General features: G+C 48.1%; 2 protein-coding genes across 3 annotated transcripts in view; both read right to left on the bottom strand.

Moving 5' to 3' along the window:
* The window catches only part of LOC149354876 (uncharacterized), a 246,907-nt gene that overhangs the window by 119,641 nt on the left and 105,722 nt on the right, over nt 1–21,544 (bottom strand). The gene's annotated exons all lie outside the window — the stretch shown is intronic.
* LOC149354878 (uncharacterized) overlaps nt 10,499–21,544 on the bottom strand; it is a 52,992-nt gene continuing 41,946 nt past the window's right edge. The window contains exons 5-7 of one of the 2 annotated variants that reach the window (XM_089583539.1): nt 17,652–17,830; nt 16,835–16,940; nt 10,499–12,964 (exon numbers count right to left, since the gene is read on the bottom strand). In XM_089583539.1, coding sequence (XP_089439665.1) covers nt 12,708–12,964; nt 16,835–16,940; nt 17,652–17,830 — 542 coding nt within the window. In that variant the 3' untranslated portion in view covers nt 10,499–12,707. The remainder of the gene's footprint in view (nt 12,965–16,834; nt 16,941–17,651; nt 17,831–21,544) is intronic. The other variant, XM_089583540.1, reaches the window with a different exon arrangement.

Genomic DNA, 21,544 nt, shown 5'->3' with positions numbered 1-21,544 from the left:
CCACACGGTAGCAATATAAGTAAGAGCTTTTTTTTTCTCTCTTTACCTTCTTCTTCCTGTGTTGTGTTCGCGCTGTTGATACATATAAGTACGAGCGCGCGCTAAGCGCCGGCACAATTAACGTCAATATAAAACTAAATGCCATTATAACTCATCAATGTTATCGCTTTGATAACGTAAGTACTTCCTGCATCACAGCCACGCTGCAGAAGTATGCTCGCGCGGCCGCAGAGCTGCCGCAGCCCCGCAGTTCCCAATGAAACGCCCGCACCGCGGCGCGCCAGTCGGCGGAAAATGGTAGCGCCGGGGAGCGGCTCTGGATTCTGTTCTATTTACGTTTCAAAGAGATAACACTGATGCGCTATAATGGCATTTAGTTTGACATTCATGTTAAATGTGCCGACGCTTAGACCGCGCTCGGGCTTATATCGCTACCGTCTTGCTCCGCCGCAAAGAAAACTTTTTGTTCAATATCAAGCATTAGGTGTGCGACTAGCGTGCAGTTCCAATTCCAACGCACTCTTAATCTTTCCTACCGGCCATAAAGCACCCCTCACAAACAGAGCTTTCTTGTCGCATGCGTGGTGCGCCGGCCGTTTATTAACAAATTACCGCTGTGAGCTCAACTGAGTCGCAGCGCCAACAGAAAACAAATTTTGTCATGGTTTATGCAACCTGGTGCATGAAAACATACTTTCGCTTAATTTATCAAAGCTTGAATAGATATTAGCAGAGAAGCCAGCTTTCACGAATTCTGAAGTACGAAGTCGCATTTATTTTATTCGGGAGCTCTCGCCGCGTGTGAGAGCGTAGCCGTTTGTCTAAGTGTGGAAGAATGTAATGAAATCGCGCATATTTTCCTATGATTAAGGTAGATACCAACAGCAGAAAGATACTACGGTAAACACTTTACCCCCCCCCCCCCCCGATTCCTCTGACATGCGTGCGGAAAGAGCAAGTGAAATTGGTAGCGGTCGTGCTTACAATCCTGTGCATGAAATGTGTTTAATGGGAACAAGAGCAAGCTCAGCGCAAGGATGTTGAACACGCACTGGTGATCGAAAACACGCGCTTCGTCGGGACAACCTTCAGTCTGCAGCTCGCCTATGCAGTTACTACTGCACTGAGTCAAATCAATAGATCTACATTCTGATGCATAAAATTATCACAGATGATAGCGCACGTAAAGGGCGACAACAAACGACACGCCAGCGCAGAAATCTGCTTAGAAGTACCGCGGTTTCCAGTCCGTACCCTACCTGGTCGGCTACCCTCGGATGTCAAGCTAATGAGTAACGTGCAAGATAACCGCAGTATACTCTCTGGAAGAGGGAAAATGTGAGTAGTGACGCACAGCACACACCCTCGTAAGTTAGCTGATGGAGCACAACAACGGCAGAAGCGAACACGTAAACATGCGTTCTAAGCCGGCGCGACCCGTACTCCCTCGGACTATACCCTCGGACCGCGCGCGCCGACAGATGGCGACTGGTGTCGAGAGTAGGAGCTCGCCCGCAGCCTGCGTGCGAGGGTAAAAGAATCTGGTCCATAGGCTCGGCTGAACAGTCTTGCTATGGATAATGCTAAGGAGAAAGCAAGAAGACAGACGGAGGTGAGGAAGAATTAGGCAACGTGCTTTCGCAATCCTTTAAGTAAACCAGAGTTAAACCACAGCCAATTTTTAAAATATTTCCTTCGGGAAAACAGGGTGCGGCCCATACGCGGGTGCGTTTATGTGGTATGTTGAATTTTACGAGTCGAAAAATGTGTGGAAATTTTACTACGCCGCGTACACCCCGCTAGAAGTGCAAAAAGAGCACAAACCCAAGTCGTTCACGGCCACTCTAGTGCAAAGAAATATCTAACGGCAACACAACACGCACTCGAAAACACAAGCGAGGACTACGTGATGTTAGAAATAATCCCAAACAGAAAAGGGGACAACAGTCTCTTTATTGTGAATATATACAACTCACCGGAAAACCGGGGCACAGGGCTGGCGGACCTATTACGCAAAGCCATTAGACTATCTTATAAGAAGGGATTAGTAATCACGGGGGACTCAACGCCCCGCATCAGGCATGGGGATATCGGACGGCCTCCCCTAAGGGAAACAAACTATGGACAGAAATCCAAAACTTAAGGCTCACGCTACTAAACAACCCGCAAGACCCCACGAGGATAGGCAATAGCGTCAGCGTAGACACGTCCCCAGACTTGACGCTAGGCAAAGACCTCGAGGGTGAAAGATGGTCAAACACAGGACACACCTTGGGTAGCGATCACTACATCATAGAGATTGAAACACAAACCAGGCCGATGAAGGGGAAGCTGCGCGAAACGAAGCTGACAGACTGGGACACCCTCCGAAAAGTCTGGGACCTGCTCCGAGGGAGATATCGGATCTAAATCAATGGGTTGAGACACTCAAAAGAGACGTAAACAGTCACACTAGACAGACCCCAACCACCGCACATGACATCACAGACTCGAGGCTGGCCCACATGTGGGAAGCCCACGAGAGCCTCTTGAAGAGGTGGAAAAAACAGAAACACAATAGAAGGCTAAAGAAGAGAATATCGACACTCGAAAAACATATAGAAGACTACACAACGAGCTTCAGCGTCAATACTGGGGACAAATTTGCGATGAAATGAATGGAAAGCTAGGGTGCAAGAACACGTGGCACCTTCTTCGCCACTTACTAGACCCAGGACAAAGTCGGCGGCACAAGGGCAGCTTAAACGATTGATTCACAAATACCAGGGAACAGCCGCGGACCTAATAGAGGAACTGAAGAGCAGGTACCTTAACACAGACAAAGGGGGTTCATCTCCAGCTTACCAAGGAGCAGAGAACACACAGCTAGATGAGGACATCTCGATAGCGGAGGTATGGAGAGCAATGAGTCAACTAAGAACCACGTCGGCAGCGGGGGCAGATAGGGTAACCAACAAAATGCTAAGGAACCTAGATCTAGTCTCGGTCACGGCAGTCACAGATTACCTAAATGAGATATGGAAACGAGGTAGTCTATATACTTCACAATGGAAATATGCCAAAGTAATCTTTATTCCAAAACCCCCGGGAAGAAACCTGAAGTGGGCAACCTCAGGCCGATATCGCTAACGTCCTGCCTGGAGAAGCTGATGAAACATGCCATATTAAACAGACTCCAGGAATACGCAGAGGAAAGGGAGGTATTTCCTGAAACGATGCTAGGCTTCAGGAGCAAGTTGTCCACGCAGGACGTCATGCTCCAGCTCAAAGCAGACATCATAGACCCACCCAACAAAGGGGGCGCCAAAACTATACTGGGCCCAGACCTACATAAAGACTTCGATAACATCAAACACGAGGTCATACTAACTAATCTGGCGGAGATTGCCCCTGGAAAGCGGACCTACGATTACGTAAGGGACTTTCTAACCGGCGGAACCGCAGAAATAAATCTAGGAGACATCCAGTCAGGAACTATTAAGCTGGGAGACAAGGGAACTCCGCAGGGCTCAGTGCTCTCTCCTTTCTTATTCAACCTGGCGTAGAAGAACCTACCGCCGATATTGAAGACTGTCGAAGGTATAAACCATACGCTATATGCGGATGACATAACAATATGGACGCATACAGGAAACGATGGGGAAATAGAACAAAATCTCCAACACGCGATCGATATTGTCCAGGATTACGCGGAATGGGCAGGACTAAAATGCTCGCCAAGCAAATCCGAACTTCTGGTGGTGGTGGTGGTGAAAACTTTTATTTTGTGAAAAAGAGTTTGGGAGCCACAGAGTGGCCCCGCTACATGGTCGGCGTCCCTAGTCCGGGACACCGCACGACGAGGCCCCGTCTCTCGCCCGTTTCACCAGAGCCCTTTGGGACTCAAGCGAGGAGCAGTTGAGGAGGGCAGTCTCCCATGCCTCTCTGGAAGGAGTAGGGGAAGGGGGGAGGTGGGGATTTTGAGTACATGCCCACACCATGTGGAAGATATCACAGGTCTCCCCACAGTGTGGGCATCGCCCATCCGTGTTAAGATCATAATGTTTTATTATTGCAGGACAGAGTAGAGTACCTGTCTGCAGGCGCCATAAAGTTCGCTCCTCCGTCTTACTCAGCCCTTTTGCAGGGGCCGGGAAAAGGCGGTGGTTGTCGCTATAATGTGTTAATATTTCCCTGAATCGCAGCAGCGGCTGGTTAGTCTCCGAGCCAGAAGAGCTGGGATGAGGAGCCCGGTGAGTAAGCGCTCGGGCAGCTGCGTCAGCGGCCTCATTACCTCGTAAGCCCTGGTGGCCAGGAGCCCAAATGATTCGTTTGGGTGTTGGATCAGTGGCAGTCCGTCGTAGAATACAAGCAGCTAAGGGGGAGATCTCCCCTGCCAAGTGATGTTCACATGCTTTTCGGGAGTCCGTGATGATTATTCTCGAATTGGCGTGGGCGGCAGCAAGCGCTGTCGCCAAGGGCGTCCGCAGAATTTTTTTCAGGGGGGGGCCCATTGGTTGTTGGCGCCGGAGGGGGGGGGGGGGTATATTCGTAGCGAAAAGGCACTATTTGCGGAGTAAATTTATTTATTTATATATAAATAAAAAATAAGTAAAATACACACATGAAAGAAAATTACAAGCAGCAAATTAAAGCGCGGATTGTAGAGATACATTGGAGTTTATCAACAAAGAAACAATTAAAATTAATAAAAATGCAAAAAGATACTATCAATACTCGAAGTGCTCAGTCTTACTGCATACGGGTTCTCGACTCACCCGAATTGATGACCAGCACACAGCGCAATATGTTCACAAACACGCAACTACAGTCACTCAGTCAGTCTTCCTTGAACAGCAACTGTAGGCGCCTCGGATTTTTCTGGGCGAATTGCGTAGTTACACGGGTGATAAATTCATTTCTGTGCTTCATTACACGCTCTCAGTGCACAGTCATCATATATATTGATTGGAAAAATGGTTGAACGAGTACGTTGAAAACAAAAGATGACTATATACAACGAAAACTTATTTACAAGATAAATGCACGCTCGCAGCTTCATACACCTCGCTCCATCTTGCTCGCGCATCCGCACAGTCGAGCAACCGCACACACACTGCTCGCCGCTTTCTCGTCCGCTGTCTTGGTTGTTCTCACCTTCGTTGACAACCCGCCACTAAAAACACCGAAGCACAAACACAGAGGCGCGCACATGTGCAAGGGCTTACTTGCCACAATATCCACGAATGCGCACTTTTGGGGTGTAAGGAACGCCGCGCGACTTCCGAGGGGAAGGGACACCCGCAACTAATTCGGTCGGAAAATTTGTTTTTGTGCTTTTATGGGGTTCGGAGCCCCAAAACGACTCAGGCTATAAGGGACGGAGTAGTACAGAGTTTCGGATAATGTCGACCACCTGGGTCTCTTTACCATGCACTGACACGCACAGTACATGGGCGCTGTTGTGATTTGAGGCCCAGCCAGAGGTGACAGGCGAGCCAGGCAGGCGCCATCGGGCTGCGTTGACCAAAGGCGCTGGTTTTCGGAGAAGACGCAAGGAACGCTGGTGTGGGGGCGCCTCTGGAGACTGCGTCGCCGTGAACAAAAGCAGCTAATCCCCTTTGCCGAAGGTTCTGAAAGCGGCGCTTCTACCGCACTGAGCTCTCCCGTGGATCGGAGGAGACAGCGAGCGGCGGCGGCGCCAACTCGTCGCCCGCTTGCCCCTGAGCAGCCCGACAAAGCGGGGGTGGACACGGCTGATTTGTCCTTCCCCCCTCAAGAATTCATCGGTGGCCGGCGTACGAACGTAACCTGATTCTAGCGAGCGACCTGTGCCCTCTTAGCGCGCGAGCGGCGCGAACTTGATTACTTTTGTATTTTGTAAATAGTGTACAAAGCTCTCCCCTGTCCTTTCTCGCTGTCGCTCCCCTCTATACTTCTCCTCAGTATCCTCTCCCTTTCCCTTTCGTTTCCGCCGGCTGCAGCTCGGGTGCTTAAGATATTAGATAGCAATTGCCGCGGCCGGCAACACTCTTTTGCTTCACTTTTTATTTTTATTTTATTTTTTAAATAAACCACTACCACCACCACCACCTGTGCCCTGTGCACTGTCTGCCTCGCTATCTCTCTAGAGATCAAAGAAACAGACACCCATCTCAAGACGGCTCGAAACACATGCTCGCCGGTGCCGCTGCATGTCTGCAACAGGTCGTCCTTCAGCAGAGCTGGCGGTGGCGTGGTTTGAAAACGGCGGAACGACGCGCGCCCGGACGCGGCATTTCGCAGATGTGACCAAGCGTCGAAGCGGGGCTGCTTTTACCCTTTTGGCTGAGCGCACCACCGCCCCTGGCGTGCGGCCATCACTCACGGTTCGAGTGAGTGATTTTCCAGGGGGGTGCAGCCGCCCCCCCTTGCCCCCCCCTCCGGACGCCCATGGCTGTCGCTACTTCCTCGGCCCGCATTGAATTCGGGGCTCGAAAGGAGAGTCCATCAACATGCATTTCCTGGTGAACGACAGCGGCCGAGTAAAATCCCGTGGGCGATGGCCCTGCTACGTCAACATGGTGATCCGGGGGGCTAGCAAACGCGATACCAACGCAGGAGACATTCACGTACTGGTAAATGAGACTCCGGCAGAGTTGACAAAATCACGGTCCTAGGACTTATAATACAGGACAATAGAAAGAAAACAATAAACAGGCTTAAGTCCACAATTAACATGACAACCAGGCTCATATAAGGCGAATAGCTAACAAAAGACGGGGAGTCAAAGAGAAAGCTCTCTGCCGAATGGTTCAGGCTTTCGTGATAAGCAGAATAGTTTACGCCGTTCCCTACCTCAAGCTAGGGCTGGCGGAACAGAACAAAATAGATGGGATCATAAGGCAGGCATATAAAGCAGCATTGGGGCTGCCCCACTGCACTCCTACGGAAAGACTTCTTAAACTGGGGATCTACAACACCACCACGGAACTATGCGAGGCAAATATATTTGCGCAATTAAGGAGGCTTGCGACCTCACCCCCGGGGAGAAAGATCCTGAGCAACCTAGGATTACATGATAGAATTCCGGAAAGAAACGCGCAGGCAAAATTACCGACCAAAGTTAGAAAATTACTCACTATTAAACCACTTCCAAAAAACATGCACCCTGCTTTTCACGAAGGCAGGAGGAGAGCCAGAGGGCCCTTGAAACCAAGCTCGAAGGCTCGGAATACAACCTATGTAGACGCGGCGGAATACGAAGGAGGCGACTCCTTTGTGGTCGTGGCCGTGAACGACTCGGGTGAAACATTAACGGCCGGTTCGGTCAAAACAAAAAACTCAGGGACAGCGGAGGAGGCGGCTATCGCCATGGCAATGGCCAGCACCAAAGCAGTCACCATAATTAGCGACTCCAAGGTGGCTATCAACAATTTTGCGCGGGGTATGATCTCCCAGGAGGCAGAACGAATATTAAGACATCAAGACTGGGACCAAAGAGAGGTGGAACTAATATGGGTGCCGGCACACTCGGGGAACAGGGGAAACGAGTTGGCTATGTCAGCCGAGCAGTGGGCCGGGTTGACTCCCCAAATTTCACGAGAGAATTGCATTCATATCATTTCACGAATACACCAATCAGTTTAAACTGGAAAGGATCGAGATCTATCCGCCACCAAACAAAAAGCTCGACAAAAGCCAGGAGGTAACGTGGCGTCGGCTCCAGACGCGAGCCTTCTTTAGCCCGTCGAGACTAGCACACATGTATCCAACACAATACAACGCTACTTGCAAACAATGCGGCGAGATAACTGGATATGACCACATTTTATGGAGCTGCAAAAAGGCGCCGCCACCAGCGGACCTACTACCAGTCCCTTCTCTAGAGCGGTGGGAGGCTATACTGGCCAGCTCAGACCCGTTGACGCAAGTCCGGGCCACTGAGTGGGCTCACAAGGTCGCCAAGAGCCATGGGCTCGAAGCCACCTAGTATAATGTCCACTAGGGCTCAGTGCTAACAATAAACGTTTTCCAATCCAAATACCCCGCGTAAGAGGCGCACCCCGAACTTTGAGACGGATTTTTTGAAAAAAAAAGTGCGCCTATTATGCGAGCAAATACGGTACAGCTACTAGGCACCATATTTTATATGTTAGGCAATACCAGGTTTCAGATAAAATATGGCAGTGGTTTAGCTCTGGTTAAACCTGGTTGTGTTGCGAAAGCGATGGCTGCCTGGCTGCGCTTAGGATTCACTTGAAGCGAGCGCCGGCGGCGCCATCTGGCGAAGCGCGGCGGTGGCACCTGCTGCGGTTGCTAGGCGACGGCTCGAGTCATTCCTGGAGTCGCAGCCAGTTTCGCCACGGCGACAGTGCGGCCACGCTGAAGAGGCGAAACGGTGGGCGTAGTGTTGCTTTCGCAACAAAAGGCCTTAGGAAGCCTCTTGATCAATGCTTCGAAGATCGACACACACCATTTTAAATAGCATATGTTAGGGCACCTAAAACCGGGAAGAATTTTCGATGTTTGTTGCAACGCTGTACAGTTCTAGAGTGAAAAAAATTCAGGGGGTGCTTTAGCTTTCTTAAGTGCTGCAAGGCAAAAGTGTTGCCTGGCGCAGTTTTTCTTTTTCAATTTTTTTTTCATATCTTTATTTTACTTTTTATTTTCTTATTGTAGTTTTTATTTCGTTTTATTTTGTTTTTTATTTTTTTCTATTTCATTAATTTTATTTATGAAACCCATGCATTCACTAGATGTGCTTTTATTCATGCTCAAACCCTGAGCCTTCATGGCGGTGTGGTAGTCTCCACTTCAAATGCTCCCTGGTTCGATTCCCAGCCTCAACACAGTTGTTTTTTTAAGTAGTGACGCCGAAACGCGGACACACTTACATTCCTTGGTCACGACAGTATCAGGCATTCAAAGCTGTTGCCTTAATATGCAGAATTGGGCCCCCTCCGATTATTCAAATGCGCTGGGAAGTTCGTGTATTAATAGCACAGACCTGGAACTTCAGCACATTCCTCATCTAAGTGTATGTTATACAAATCCCCGAAGCATTTTTTGCAGGTGCTTTTGTTCACGTTTTTTGTACCCCTTCCCAATAAGTTACGCACCCTGCTGCTGCCACTGCCGGCAGATGGCGGAAGTAGGCTGCACATGGCTGAATTTACTTGTCTGATGGGGAAAGGCAGCCAAGAATAACATTTGTTTCAAGGACTTACCTGCTCCTAGCATTTCTAGCATGCTGGAAGGGACGACACTAGCACTTGTGACCAGACAGGGGTGACCCATGACACATTAGCGTGACGCTCCCAACATTCAGCAAGCCATGTGTGCGCCACACGCCATCCCCTCTAGTCACGTAAAGAAGCAGGCCAAACGTGATGTGTTAGATGCTATGATGGGGCACAAGTGAACCTTTAAAATCAGGCAGGTTGAAGGAAATCCGGGAAAGAGCCAAGCTAGGTATTTCCGGATCACCTCCAATGGTAGGGTGTCGCTGCAAAAGAAGTAATCGCCCTGGCTCCGAGCTTCAGAAGAGGAGGAGCCTTCAAGGAAATGTACGGCATCAAGTATTTTCTCTGGAATGGTCTGTAAAACATTAGTAAACATGCATCACATTGTAGAATTTGCCCATACCTGCCAATAATTTATAACTGAATTTCTTCTCCAATCCAATTCGGGTTTTGGTTTCAGCAGCTGAACTGAGACTATGTCACAAGTAGGAATGTGGTTGTGTGAAGCACAAGAGAACTGCAATGCCGTAACTGTTAGCCAACTCTCCATTTTCCAGTCTCCTAGGGTAGGCTGATACAAGAGGAGAGCAAATTAAAACTTCGAAGCAGTAGTTCTTGTATGCCCCATGTAACCTCAGCCCTATTTGTGACGTCACCACTGTTCCAAAGAAAGCGAGCAGTAAAATTTTCGTACCCACTGCGATGGCCTAGTGGCCCAAGGGCACGGGACTGAATCCTGGCACCAGCATTTCGATGAAGGCAAAATGCAAAAGACGCCAATGGGCTGTGCGATGTCTGAGCACATTAAAGAACCCCAAGTGGTTTAAAATAATCTGGAGCCCTCCACTACGGCTGTCGTAGGTACATATGCAGCTTTACCATACCATGCCACACCATAAATCATACCATAACAAAAATTGATGCTTTGCCTTTAATACCAATCATGAATTTATTTGTAAGATAAAATAAAGTGTAAGCCAATAGAACATTCTGACAGAAGATATAAAAACAATGGCCAGAAAGAATGACTCAACCAAAAGACTTTTGTTGTAGAAAATTCCGCCCAGCCAACTAAAAACACCAATAGCACTAAATCACAGCGAATACTAGTAGCCACCCATGCTGGAAAGAACACCACCAGGCATACTGTTGTTGTTGACACCTGTACTCATTATTTTATTATTTCAGGCATAATCATTAATATCGAATTGCGTCATAAATATACTTTCACACTCCACAAACAAAGCAAGAAAGCCCCCACATGCGATCAGCAAGGAGCTCCTCTCTCTGCAAAGAGAAGAAAAGGAAAGGAGGTCAAAACAACATGATGAAGGCAATATAATAGTACGCGTTTGCAATACAATCCTGGATGGATTGCAATGGATGATTTCTCTATGAGCAAGGTTTTGTTTTGAGTTTGACAGATGGCGCTAAGCAACCAGATCATTTAAGATCATCATCATCCTCGGCAAAAGCGCGCGGTCGCCAAGTTTCGTTTCCGTGTCACCTGCGCTCGTGTCTCCGGCGTTTCTCTCGCATTAGACAATAATAATCATGCGGTTATGATAAAGGAAAGATGCGGCAATTGCCCCTCTCACTAGGAGGTTACCCGAGCTGCGCTGTGAGCGAAGGGAAGAAGAGCCGTAGTGAAGGGCTACCACGCCGGCAAATCTCGCATTAAAAGAAGCTGGCTGCATCATGTCGCGATCTGTTGACTTTGTTATCGTCAGCAGTGCCGGCCAATGACGCCGAGATAACGCGAGCAAGCTCCAATATGGCCCTGAAGATCGGCATGCAGCTTTTACACGAGAAAAAAAAAAATCTCATTTTTCGAGGAGAAAATAGGGGCGGGGGGTCATTATGCGAGTGGGTTCATTGCGCGAGTATATACGGTAGATGCCGCAGTTCCTGAGGCGAGAACTTCACCGCCAGCGAAATGTCAAAAGCCTCATTTCTTTCTCGACAATCTCATCAAAGTTTTTATGGAGGTTGTTTATGTGTTGGCGCTCGCTGGTACCGGTGCCGCAGTTTCTGCAATAGCCAGAACCTTTTGCCATTCCTTGCAAAGAGTGATGCCACCCCTATCTGGATTCTCGCTGCACATGGCAAGCACGCAGCCTATTGAGCCGTTAGCGACGCGCACTGCCAGAGTCATTATTCAAAATGTTCTGTACACAATCGAATTCGCCACTTTGCCAACCTGTTTTCATGACATAATTTTGGGTTGGGTCTTTCTGTCGCGCCATAACGCATGCTGAACAGGGGTTCTTTGTGCTCAGCGATTACTTGTCGGCTGCTGCCCCTTCTGCTGCTTCTCCCAAAGCCGTCGTTGCCGAAGACATTCACCTACCTGCGTGCTCTCCTGTTCTTGTGCCCACAATTTGTGACTTCCTTTGCGACGGTAACATACTTTTTAAAGTCACTGCACGCCCCTACCTTACGCTATACTCACCCTCTCAGCTGGACTTATCGCGTTGTTTGTGACCAATACGTCTGTGCGTATCCTTCCGCCATGAGTTGCGGTAGTGTCTCGGAACCGTGCAGCTCATTGATTTCATTCTCCATCGGGATGAGAATGACAATTCGCAGTCCCTCGTCTTCACTCCATCGATGCAACTCTTCCCGCCCCACAACGTACTCAACTTCTTGCGCTGTTTCATCAATTTATCAATTTCGTTTCTCCTTCGATTCACACCAACCCGCTTTAAGCCGCACGTCGACTGTCACCCACCACATCAAAGCGAATGGTCATGCCCCTCTGCGTCAGCGCCCATACTGTGTCTCCGCACTGAGCGCCGTGTTATTAAAACCAGGTTGAAACCATGATTCAGAGCAGCGTGATTCAGGCCTCTTACAATCCACGGGTGCCCACCGTGGTACTCGTGGAGAAGAAAGATGAATTTTTCATTCAGTACCGCTGCCTGAATAAGATAACGCCGAAAGACGTTTTAACCTCTTCTGTGTATTGATGACGCTCTAGACTGCCTACAAGGGGCGGAACTCTTCTCGATTTACGCTCTGGGTACAGGCAGGCCCCCATAGCAGCCGAAGATTGGCCAAAAACCACATTTGTGACCACTGATGGCCTGTATGAATTTACCGTCATGTCTTTCAGCCTCTATAACGCTCCGGCACTTTGAAGCGCATGATGGACACTATTCTGCGCGACCTGAGGTGTACGTCGTATTGTTTGTTGTGTTGGGTTGGGCCAGCATGTTGAACGCAGGGTGGTCACTGAAAAGAGCTCCAACATCTGCATTTGGAGCATGTAAGGGTGACCTGAGCAACACTGAAAATATTAGCACTGTTCCCCTCCCATCTGGAAAATGACCACGCAAAAAAATAAAGACCCCGATTTTGCAATTGCTGCATCTCAGTGCCCGGTGGGCATCAATAAGCCAAAGATATCAACCAAACAACTAAAATTTGGCACGCAGGTCTTTGCATGCAATTAAATACTAAACCAACAGGTGCAGTGCACTGACGCATTCAGTCATCCCAATTTCATTCCAACAGTACAGCGCTTACCAACGATAAACCTGCATTACAAAGATGATGTAAAGAGGTCTGCATCCAACTCACCATGGCAGTGGTGCTGTGGATGCTCGACGAGGCGGTCTCCTCCGAGCACTCCATCACTGTGCTTAGGCGATGCCTCAGCGCGAAGCGCGCCAGAGGGCTACCCCGGGCCCGGGTAAGCACAGATGGAGGCGATGGAAGTAGCGGGGACGTGGTGGTATTGTCCTGCGCCTCCACTGGAGCTGGAAACAACCGACAGTACCAGCAGCATGAGAGGCGAGACCCTCCTAAGTAAAAGAGAATATTAATGATACGAACTTCCTCGCTAAAATGCACTGTACAGCACAATACGTAAGGTGTTCCAAACACTTCACCCCACAGACTTCACTGCTCCCACTGCACACACTACCACCATCTACTCATTGACTTGTGGCCCTTCCAGCAAATGCCATTCCCTGTGACATCTTTATGGCCATCACAAAAGAGTGGGGGCAACGGGAAGCGTTCTCACAGCTGTGCGAGGCTGAAGCTTCGCAAGGAGCGAGAATGTTCAGGAGAAATGCATCATCCCAGCTTTACAGCTTCCAGAGTGCCCTCCTAGTTTACCCTGGGGAAAAACCTGAGCACAATACACTAGGCGTTCATGAATACAAACTTGAAGGAGCAACAAAATTTGTCTTATCAGAAGTTCATCTTAACGGAAGTGTGCCTAAAATACATGTTACATGAAAACAATGAATAAAGTAGCCTTTCACAGAGCCACTGCCAAGATCTGCCAAGTGCGCAATGCCAAGGTCTGACCGTGTCAAGTCTCTGAGCCAGCGCAGGCGTGACGGCGCCCAGTCTTTTCCGTACAAGCAAGAAAACACACTCCCACAAGACTGCTTCCCCACAGTTTTGCTCCAAGATGGAAGATGGTGCACGGAAGTCATCTTGTGGCACTGCACTTTGTTGTGTGGAAGCATTATACATATACATATAGTAGTAAACAGTGCCAAGTCGCCTCCACTTTACAAATCAACAGATTAGCACTTTTCATCTACTGCATATATTGCCATGCATTAGTTCCGTGCTATGATTTGCGGCCATTGCTGAAAACAGGGATGAACGCAGTACCAGGGACAGTCAGTGCTGTCTTGGGGCACGAACCATGGGCACTATTGGTGGACACTGTGTGCGAGTGTTATTTAGTCCCGTAGTTTGTAACAATAAGAGATTGGACCATTGAACCGGATCATTTAGTTTTGATCCGGAATCTCAATACTAGTCTGGAAAATTGCCAGGTGCCAAGATGGAGAAGTGTTAAAAGTCTGATGGCAATGAAACAGGCGTACAGGTTTCATTGCATCATCAAAAAAAGGAATTCATAATTGCAATTCTATCGCGGTACAGTCATGACAGCAGTGCTTAATTTCTGCGCAGGAAATTGAGAAAAACAACAGAGAAGAAAACAAATCATTACAGCCCACCATCGACCCAAGCATCCAAAACCAGCTAGTCTTATTCCAAGCTCTTTGGCTCAGCTGCGTGCATTGATGACGTAAGATGACCGCCACAAATGGTGGCTATGCAGTTGCAGAAAGCAATGAGTGCATTGTAGGTGGTCAAGAGATGAACTGCTTTGAAAACTATAAAATGAGCAGCTGTTGCCAGCCTTTACAACCAGAGCTGCGCAAAGTGTCTTGCTCCACAACATCTTACGGTGTCGAGGAGCGCAAAAACCGGCCCTCTACGAAGGCGATGCTAGGATTGTTTACACTCTGCTGTACACTGAAAAAGGCAGTACACTGTGCGGCTTGTTACATCTGCCAAAGTACCTACTGACCAATAAACCTCTTCTCAAAAGGTTGCACATATAAATGATAAGTAGGGGTGTGCTAACATTCGAATACATGTATTTGGTATTCAGCTTATATTCATATTAAAGGCACTGATATTAGAGACTTTCTGAATATTCTCCAGCGACCGCATACCATGCAGACTTTCATAAATTCGACTATGGCAAATCCGCAGTATCGAAGCAAACTACCTGGCAATCGAGTTTGAAGTGCCAGGAAAACAATATGTAGCTTCCGTTTACTTTCTTTGTCGTATATCGCGTGACCCGATCACAATCAGATGCTGCTGGGCTTTATGTCATGAAATTTCATAAGTGGGCATCCCCACATATAGCACACGATGCGAACAAGACTGCCTACCACTCACTTCAAACAATCCCAACGAGAATGCACACTTTTTTTTTTGTTGCATCCTTCTATAATGTGTTCCATACTTCACACCCGCTCCCATGGAATTCATCCTGTTGCCTTCATAACTCTCTTCGTGTGAGCTTCGCCATCTTGTTTCGGTCAACCGCAATATTCGGGCAAGTCCACTCAGATATTTGCACGAGGCTCCCAACGGGGCAATTGGCGCTACAACGGGGCAAGCAACACTGTAAAAATTCTGCCTACTGCAAGGTACATTGTAACCTGCGCGCCTTTTATAAGTGCGCATAATGACAGGCAAGAAAACTGCCGGAGAGTCTCTGTAGCTAGGCCAAAAAATAGTCTCCCCGCATAGTTTTGGTTTCAGCGCTTTGCCGCTCGCGTGCGGCGATGGCAGCTGTTGGCCTTACATTCGCCGATCCAAACCCAGCTCCATGCCACTTTTGGACACAGACTGGCGTGCCGCTGGTCGTTTCTTTTAATGTGAAAGCACTACTTCGCTAGCAAAGCTGAAAAACCGAGGCTATGTGTTAAGCCTTAAACTCTGATTGTGGCTTAGCGCCAGCGGACTTGCGCAGCTGCTCCAGCAACGTGCGGAACAGCACTCCGAAACAGGGCGCTCTTCACCAGCTTACATGCATTTGCACAATGGAACTGCCTGATAAGGCTTTACCACATCTTCGGCAGTTTTTTTCTTTTTTTGGGAAAGGCGGGGGCCACAAGGGCATTTTATAATTCAGCCTGTGGATAACCTGGGTACTTCTTTCTGTCCTTTGAACAGCGAATTAACGAGGTTTACCAGTCATCACGTTATTTTTAGTTGCCAGTCAGGTATCGTTCTATGGATTTCATTTTGCACGATCAAATTGCAGGTTGGATACTGCTATGCTGTCTAATCAAGTACATCGTATACAATTCTGTGGACAACAAGACTTTTTTATATGGTGCCGAGTCAGTGTGGTTTTGTTAATTACACGAAGCATAAGGAGCTCGTCGGCCCAAAAAGCAGCGCAAGTGTTGCACGCAGCGCGCTGCTTGCGCCCCCGCCCAACCATAAAGAGGATCCGGTGCTCTCTGAGGAGGAGCCGGACCATTGGTGCGATAGGGCCCCAGTTGGTGGACTGAAAGTATGACGTTATGCCACCTCCATGCGGGACTGCATCAGTGTGAGCCTCTGACATAGGGAGTGCCCCGACAAGCGACGGAGCCCAAGCCAGGTCCTTCGCGGGAGCCAACGACAGTGGTGATGCGCACCACGGCTCCCAAGTTGAACCAGCAGTCATGCGAGAATGCAGGCGTTCACGATGGCAAAGCAGGGGCAAGTTGGGAGAGGAGGCAATGTGATCCGACACTGAATAAGAACGCCGACCACGTGTGAGGGAAGCGCAAGATGGACCCAGAACTCCCACATAGTGAAGCGAAGGAGTGCCAAGCGTGGTGCAAGGCAGTTTTGAGATAGCGATGAACATCTTCCAGCGGGCAAACCATGCAACAAATAAAAAAAACGACGGGAGATTTTAACTATTACGTTAAATTATCGTTAGTGTGCATTCTATACTATCGCATTCTGTGGTGGGCTGGGCGCTCAGAATATCTCAAATTTTGCAGGTGCAATGACCATATTCTATTTTTATAAGTAAAAAAAAAGGGGGGCGCAGTATCATATTTGGAGATATTTCTCACTGAACTGATATTAGCTTCGTTATTCGGAGTTATTTTTTTCTTCATATTCATTGTGGAAAACTTAATTTTTGCATGCCCCTAATAAAAAAATAGCCTGATGGCAAGGTGGAAAGGAAAGCAAAAAAAAGATTGAGGCATGGCTACCTGAACCGAGGCTATTACAGTGTATGTCCTTTGGCTGCGACGGCAACAATTGTGAAAGCAGGAAAAAAAAAAACTTACCATCCCATCGAGCTGAGACCATGGTGGCAGTAAAAGCCCCAAATCTCGCGTCGATGAGTGCCGGCTGCCTGGCATCCACGAGGAGGCTCTCCTCCATTATAGGCACCTGCACACAGACAATGCACGGGCAGTTTTCTTCGGTCCTTTGCTCGCCTGCTCACACACATTCGAACAATGACACATGCATGCAGACACCACCAACAAAGTCTGAAAAAAACAAAACAAATCGCCCCATATCTGCAGTTGGCTTGCATTTTTTTATTGCCAGGTTCAATAGCTGCCCTTGAAGGAACACATTTCTCTCAATGCAAACACTGAGGAAATGTTGGTGCCCTGAAAACCCTGTTGGCCACCTAAACTGTTCACTTAGCTTGCAGGACCAAAACGTGAAGATATAATTTTGAATCATCAAGAACTTGCACCAACGGCAATATTTCTCAAAGCCAGCATGTTGAGCGCAGGGTGGTCACTGAAAAGAGCTCCAACATCTGCATTTGGAGCATGTAAGGGTGACCTGAGCAACACTGAAAATATTAGCACTGTTCCCCTCCCATCTGGAAAATGACCACGCAAAAAAATAAAGACCCCGATTTTGCAATTGTTGCATCTCAGTGACCGGCGGGCATCAATAAGCCAAAGATATCAACCAAACAACTAAAATTTGGCACGCAGGTCTTTGCATGCAATTAAATACTAAACCAACAGGTGCAGTGCGCTGACGCATTCAGTCATCCCAATTTCATTCCAACAGTACAGCGCTTACCAACGATAAACCTGCATTACAAAGATGATGTAAAGAGGTCTGCATCCAACTCACCATGGCAGTGGTGCTGTGGATGCTCGAGGAGGCGGTCTTCTCCGAGCACTCCATCACTGTGCTTAGGCGATGCCTCAGCGCGAAGCGCGCCAGAGGGCTACCCCGGGCCCGGGTCAGCACAGATGGAGGCGATGGCAAAAGCGGAGACGTGGTGGTAATGTCCTGCGCCTCCACTGGAGCTGGAAACAACCAACAGTACCAGCAGCATGAGAGGCGAGACCCTCCTAAGTAAAAGAGAATATTAGTGATAGGAACTTCCTCGCTAAAATGCACTGTACAGCACAATACGTAAGGTGTTCCAAACACTTCACACCCCACAGACTTCACTGCTCCCACTGCACACACTACCACCATCTACTCATTGACTTGTGGCCCTTCCAGCAAATGCCATTCCCTGTGACATCTTTATGGCCATCACAAAAGAGTGGGGGCAACGGGAAGCGCTCTCACAGCTGTGCGAGGCTGAAGCTTCGCAAGGAGCGAGAATGTTCAGGAGAAATGCATCATCCCAGCTTTACAGCTTCCAGAGTGCCCTCCTAGTTTACCCTGGGGAAAAACCTGAGCACAATACACTAGGCGTTCATGAATACAAACTTGAAGGAGCAACAAAATTTGTCTTATCAGAAGTTCATCTTAACGGAAGTGTGCCTAAAATACATGTTACATGAAAACAATGAATAAAGTAGCCTTTCACAGAGCCACTGCCAAGATCTGCCAAGTGCGCAATGCCAAGGTCTGACCGTGTCAAGTCTCTGAGCCAGCGCAGGCGTGACGGCGCCCAGTCTTTTCCGTACAAGCAAGAAAACACACTCCCACAAGACTGCTTCCCCACAGTTTTGCTCCAAGATGGAAGATGGTGCACGGAAGTCATCTTGTGGCAGTGCACTTTGTTGTGTGGAAGCATTATACATATACATATAGTAGTAAACAGTGCCAAGTCGCCTCCACTTTACAAATCAACAGATTAGCACTTTTCATCTACTGCATATATTGCCATGCATTAGTTCCGTGCTATGATTTGCGGCCATTGCTGAAAACAGGGATGAACGCAGTACCAGGGACAGTCAGTGCTGTCTTGGGGCACGAACCATGGGCACTATTGGTGGACACTGTGTGCGAGTGTTATTTAGTCCCGTAGTTTGTAACAATAAGAGATTGGACCATTGAACCGGATCATTTAGTTTTGATCCGGAATCTCAATACTAGTCTGGAAAATTGCCAGGTGCCAAGATGGAGAAGTGTTAAAAGTCTGATGGCAATGAAACAGGCGTACAGGTTTCATTGCATCATCAAAAAAAGGAATTCATAATTGCAATTCTATCGCGGTACAGTCACGACAGCAGTGCTTAATTTCTGCGCAGGAAATTGAGAAAAACAACAGAGAAGAAAACAAATCATTACAGCCCACCATCGACCCAAGCATCCAAAACCAGCTAGTCTTATTCCAAGCTCTTTGGCTCAGCTGCGTGCATTGATGACGTAAGATGACCGCCTCAGATGGTGGCTATGCAGTTGCAGAAAGCAATGAGTGCATTGTAGGTGGTCAAGAGATGAACTGCTTTGAAAACTATAAAATGAGCAGCTGTTGCCAGCCTTTACAACCAGAGCTGCGCAAAGTGTCTTGCTCCACAACATCTTACGGTGTCGAGGAGCGCAAAAACCGGCCCTCTACGAAGGCGATGCTAGGATTGTTTACACTCTGCTGTGCACTGAAAAAGGCAGTACACTGTGCGGCTTGTTACACCTGCCAAAGTACCTACTGACCAATAAACCTCTTCTCAAAAGGTTGCACATATAAATGATAAGTAGGGGTGTGCTAACATTCGAATACATGTATTTGGTATTCAGCTTATATTCATATTAAAGGCACTGATATTAGAGACTTTCTGAATATTCTCCAGCGACCGCATACCATGCAGACTTTCATAAATTCGACTATGGCAAATCCGCAGTATCGAAGCAAACTACCCGGCAATCGAGTTTGAAGTGCCAGGAAAACAATATGTAGATTCCGTTTACTTTCTTTGTCGTATATCGCGTGACCCGATCACAATCAGACGCTGCTGGGCTTGATGTCATGAAATTTCATAAGTGGGCTTCCCCACATATAGCACACGATGCGAACAAGACTGCCTACTACTCACTTCAAACAATCCCTACGAGAATGCACACTTTTTTTTTTTGCATCCTTCTATAATGTGTTCCATACTTCACACCCGCTCCCATGGAATTGATCCTGTTGCCTTCATAACTCTCTTAGTGTGAGCTTCGCCATCTTGTTTCGGTCAACCGCAATATTCGGGCAAATCCACTCACACATATTTGCACGAGGCTCCCAACGGGGCAATTGGCGCTACAATGGGGCAAGCAACACTGTAAAAATTCTGCCTACTGCAAGGTGCATTGTAACCTGCGCATCTTTTATAAGTGCGCATAACGACAGGCAAGAAAACTGCCGGAGAGTCTCTGTAGCTAGGCCAAAAAATAGTCTCCCCGCATAGTTTTGGTTTCAGCGCTTGGCCGCTCGCGTGCGGCTATGGCAGCTGTCGGCCTTACATTCGCCGATCATCCAAACCCAGCTCCATGCCACTTTTGGACACAGACTGGCGTGCCGTTGGTCGTTTCTTTTAATGTGAAAGCACTACTTCGGTAGCAAAGCTGAAAAACCGAGGCTATGTGTGAAGCCTTAAACTCTGATTGTGGCTTAGCGCCAGCGGACTTGCGCAGCTGCTCCATCAACGTGCGGAACAGCACTCCGAAACAGGGCGCTCTTCACCAGCTTACATGCATTTGCACAATGGAACTGCCTGATAAGGCTTTACCACATCTTCGGCAGTTTTTTTCTTTTTTTGGGAAAGGCGGGGGCCACAAGGGCATTTTATAATTCAGCCTGTGGATAACCTGGGTACTTCTTTCTGTCCTTTGAACAGCGAATTAACGAGGTTTACCAGTCATCACGTTATTTTTAGTTGCCAGTCAGGTATCGTTCTATGGATTTCATTTTGCACGATCAAATTGCAGGTTGGATACTGCTATGCTGTCTAATCAAGTACATCGTATACAATTCTGTGGACAACAAGTCTTTTTTATATGGTGCCGAGTCAGTGTGGTTTTGTTAATTACACGAAGCATAAGGAGCTCGTCGGCCCAAAAAGCAGCGCAAGTGTTGCACGCAGCGCGCTGCTTGCGCCCCCGCCCAACCATAAAGAGGATCCGGTGCTCTCTGAGGAGGAGCCGGACCATTGGTGCGATAGGGCCCCAGTTGGTGGACTGAAAGTATGACGTTATGCCACCTCCATGCGAGACTGCATCAGTGTGAGCCTCTGACATAGGGAGTGCCCCGACAAGCGACGGAGCCCAAGCCAGGTCCTTCGCGGGAGCCAACGACAGCGGTGATGCGCACGTACGGCTCCCAAGTTGAACCAGCAGTCATGCGAGAATGCAGGCGTTCACGATGGCAAAGCAGGGGCAAGTTGGGAGAGGAGGCAATGTGATCCGACACTGAATAAGAACGCCGACCACGTGTGAGGGAAGCGCAAGATGGACCCAGAACTCCCACATAGTGAAGCGAAGGAGTGCCAAGCGTGGTGCAAGGCAGTTTTGAGATAGCGATGAACATCTTCCAGCGGGCAAACCATGCAACAAATAAAAAAAACGACGGGAGATTTGAACTATTACGTTAAATTATCGTTAGTGTGCATTCTATACTGTCGCATTCTGTGGTGGGCTGGGCGCTCAGAATCTCAAATTTTGCAGGTGCAATGACCATATTCTATTTTTATAAGTAAAATAAAAGGGGGGCGCAGTATCATATTTGGAGATATTTCTCACTGAACTGATATTAGCTTCGTTATTCGGAGTTATTTTTTTCTTCATATTCATTGTGGAAAACT

Source organism: Amblyomma mixtum, chromosome 3 (genome assembly GCF_055824585.1).
Source record: "Amblyomma mixtum isolate Tamu chromosome 3, ASM5582458v1, whole genome shotgun sequence".
NCBI lineage: Eukaryota > Metazoa > Arthropoda > Arachnida > Ixodida > Ixodidae > Amblyomma > Amblyomma mixtum.
This window is presented reverse-complemented; position numbering and strand designations above follow the sequence as displayed.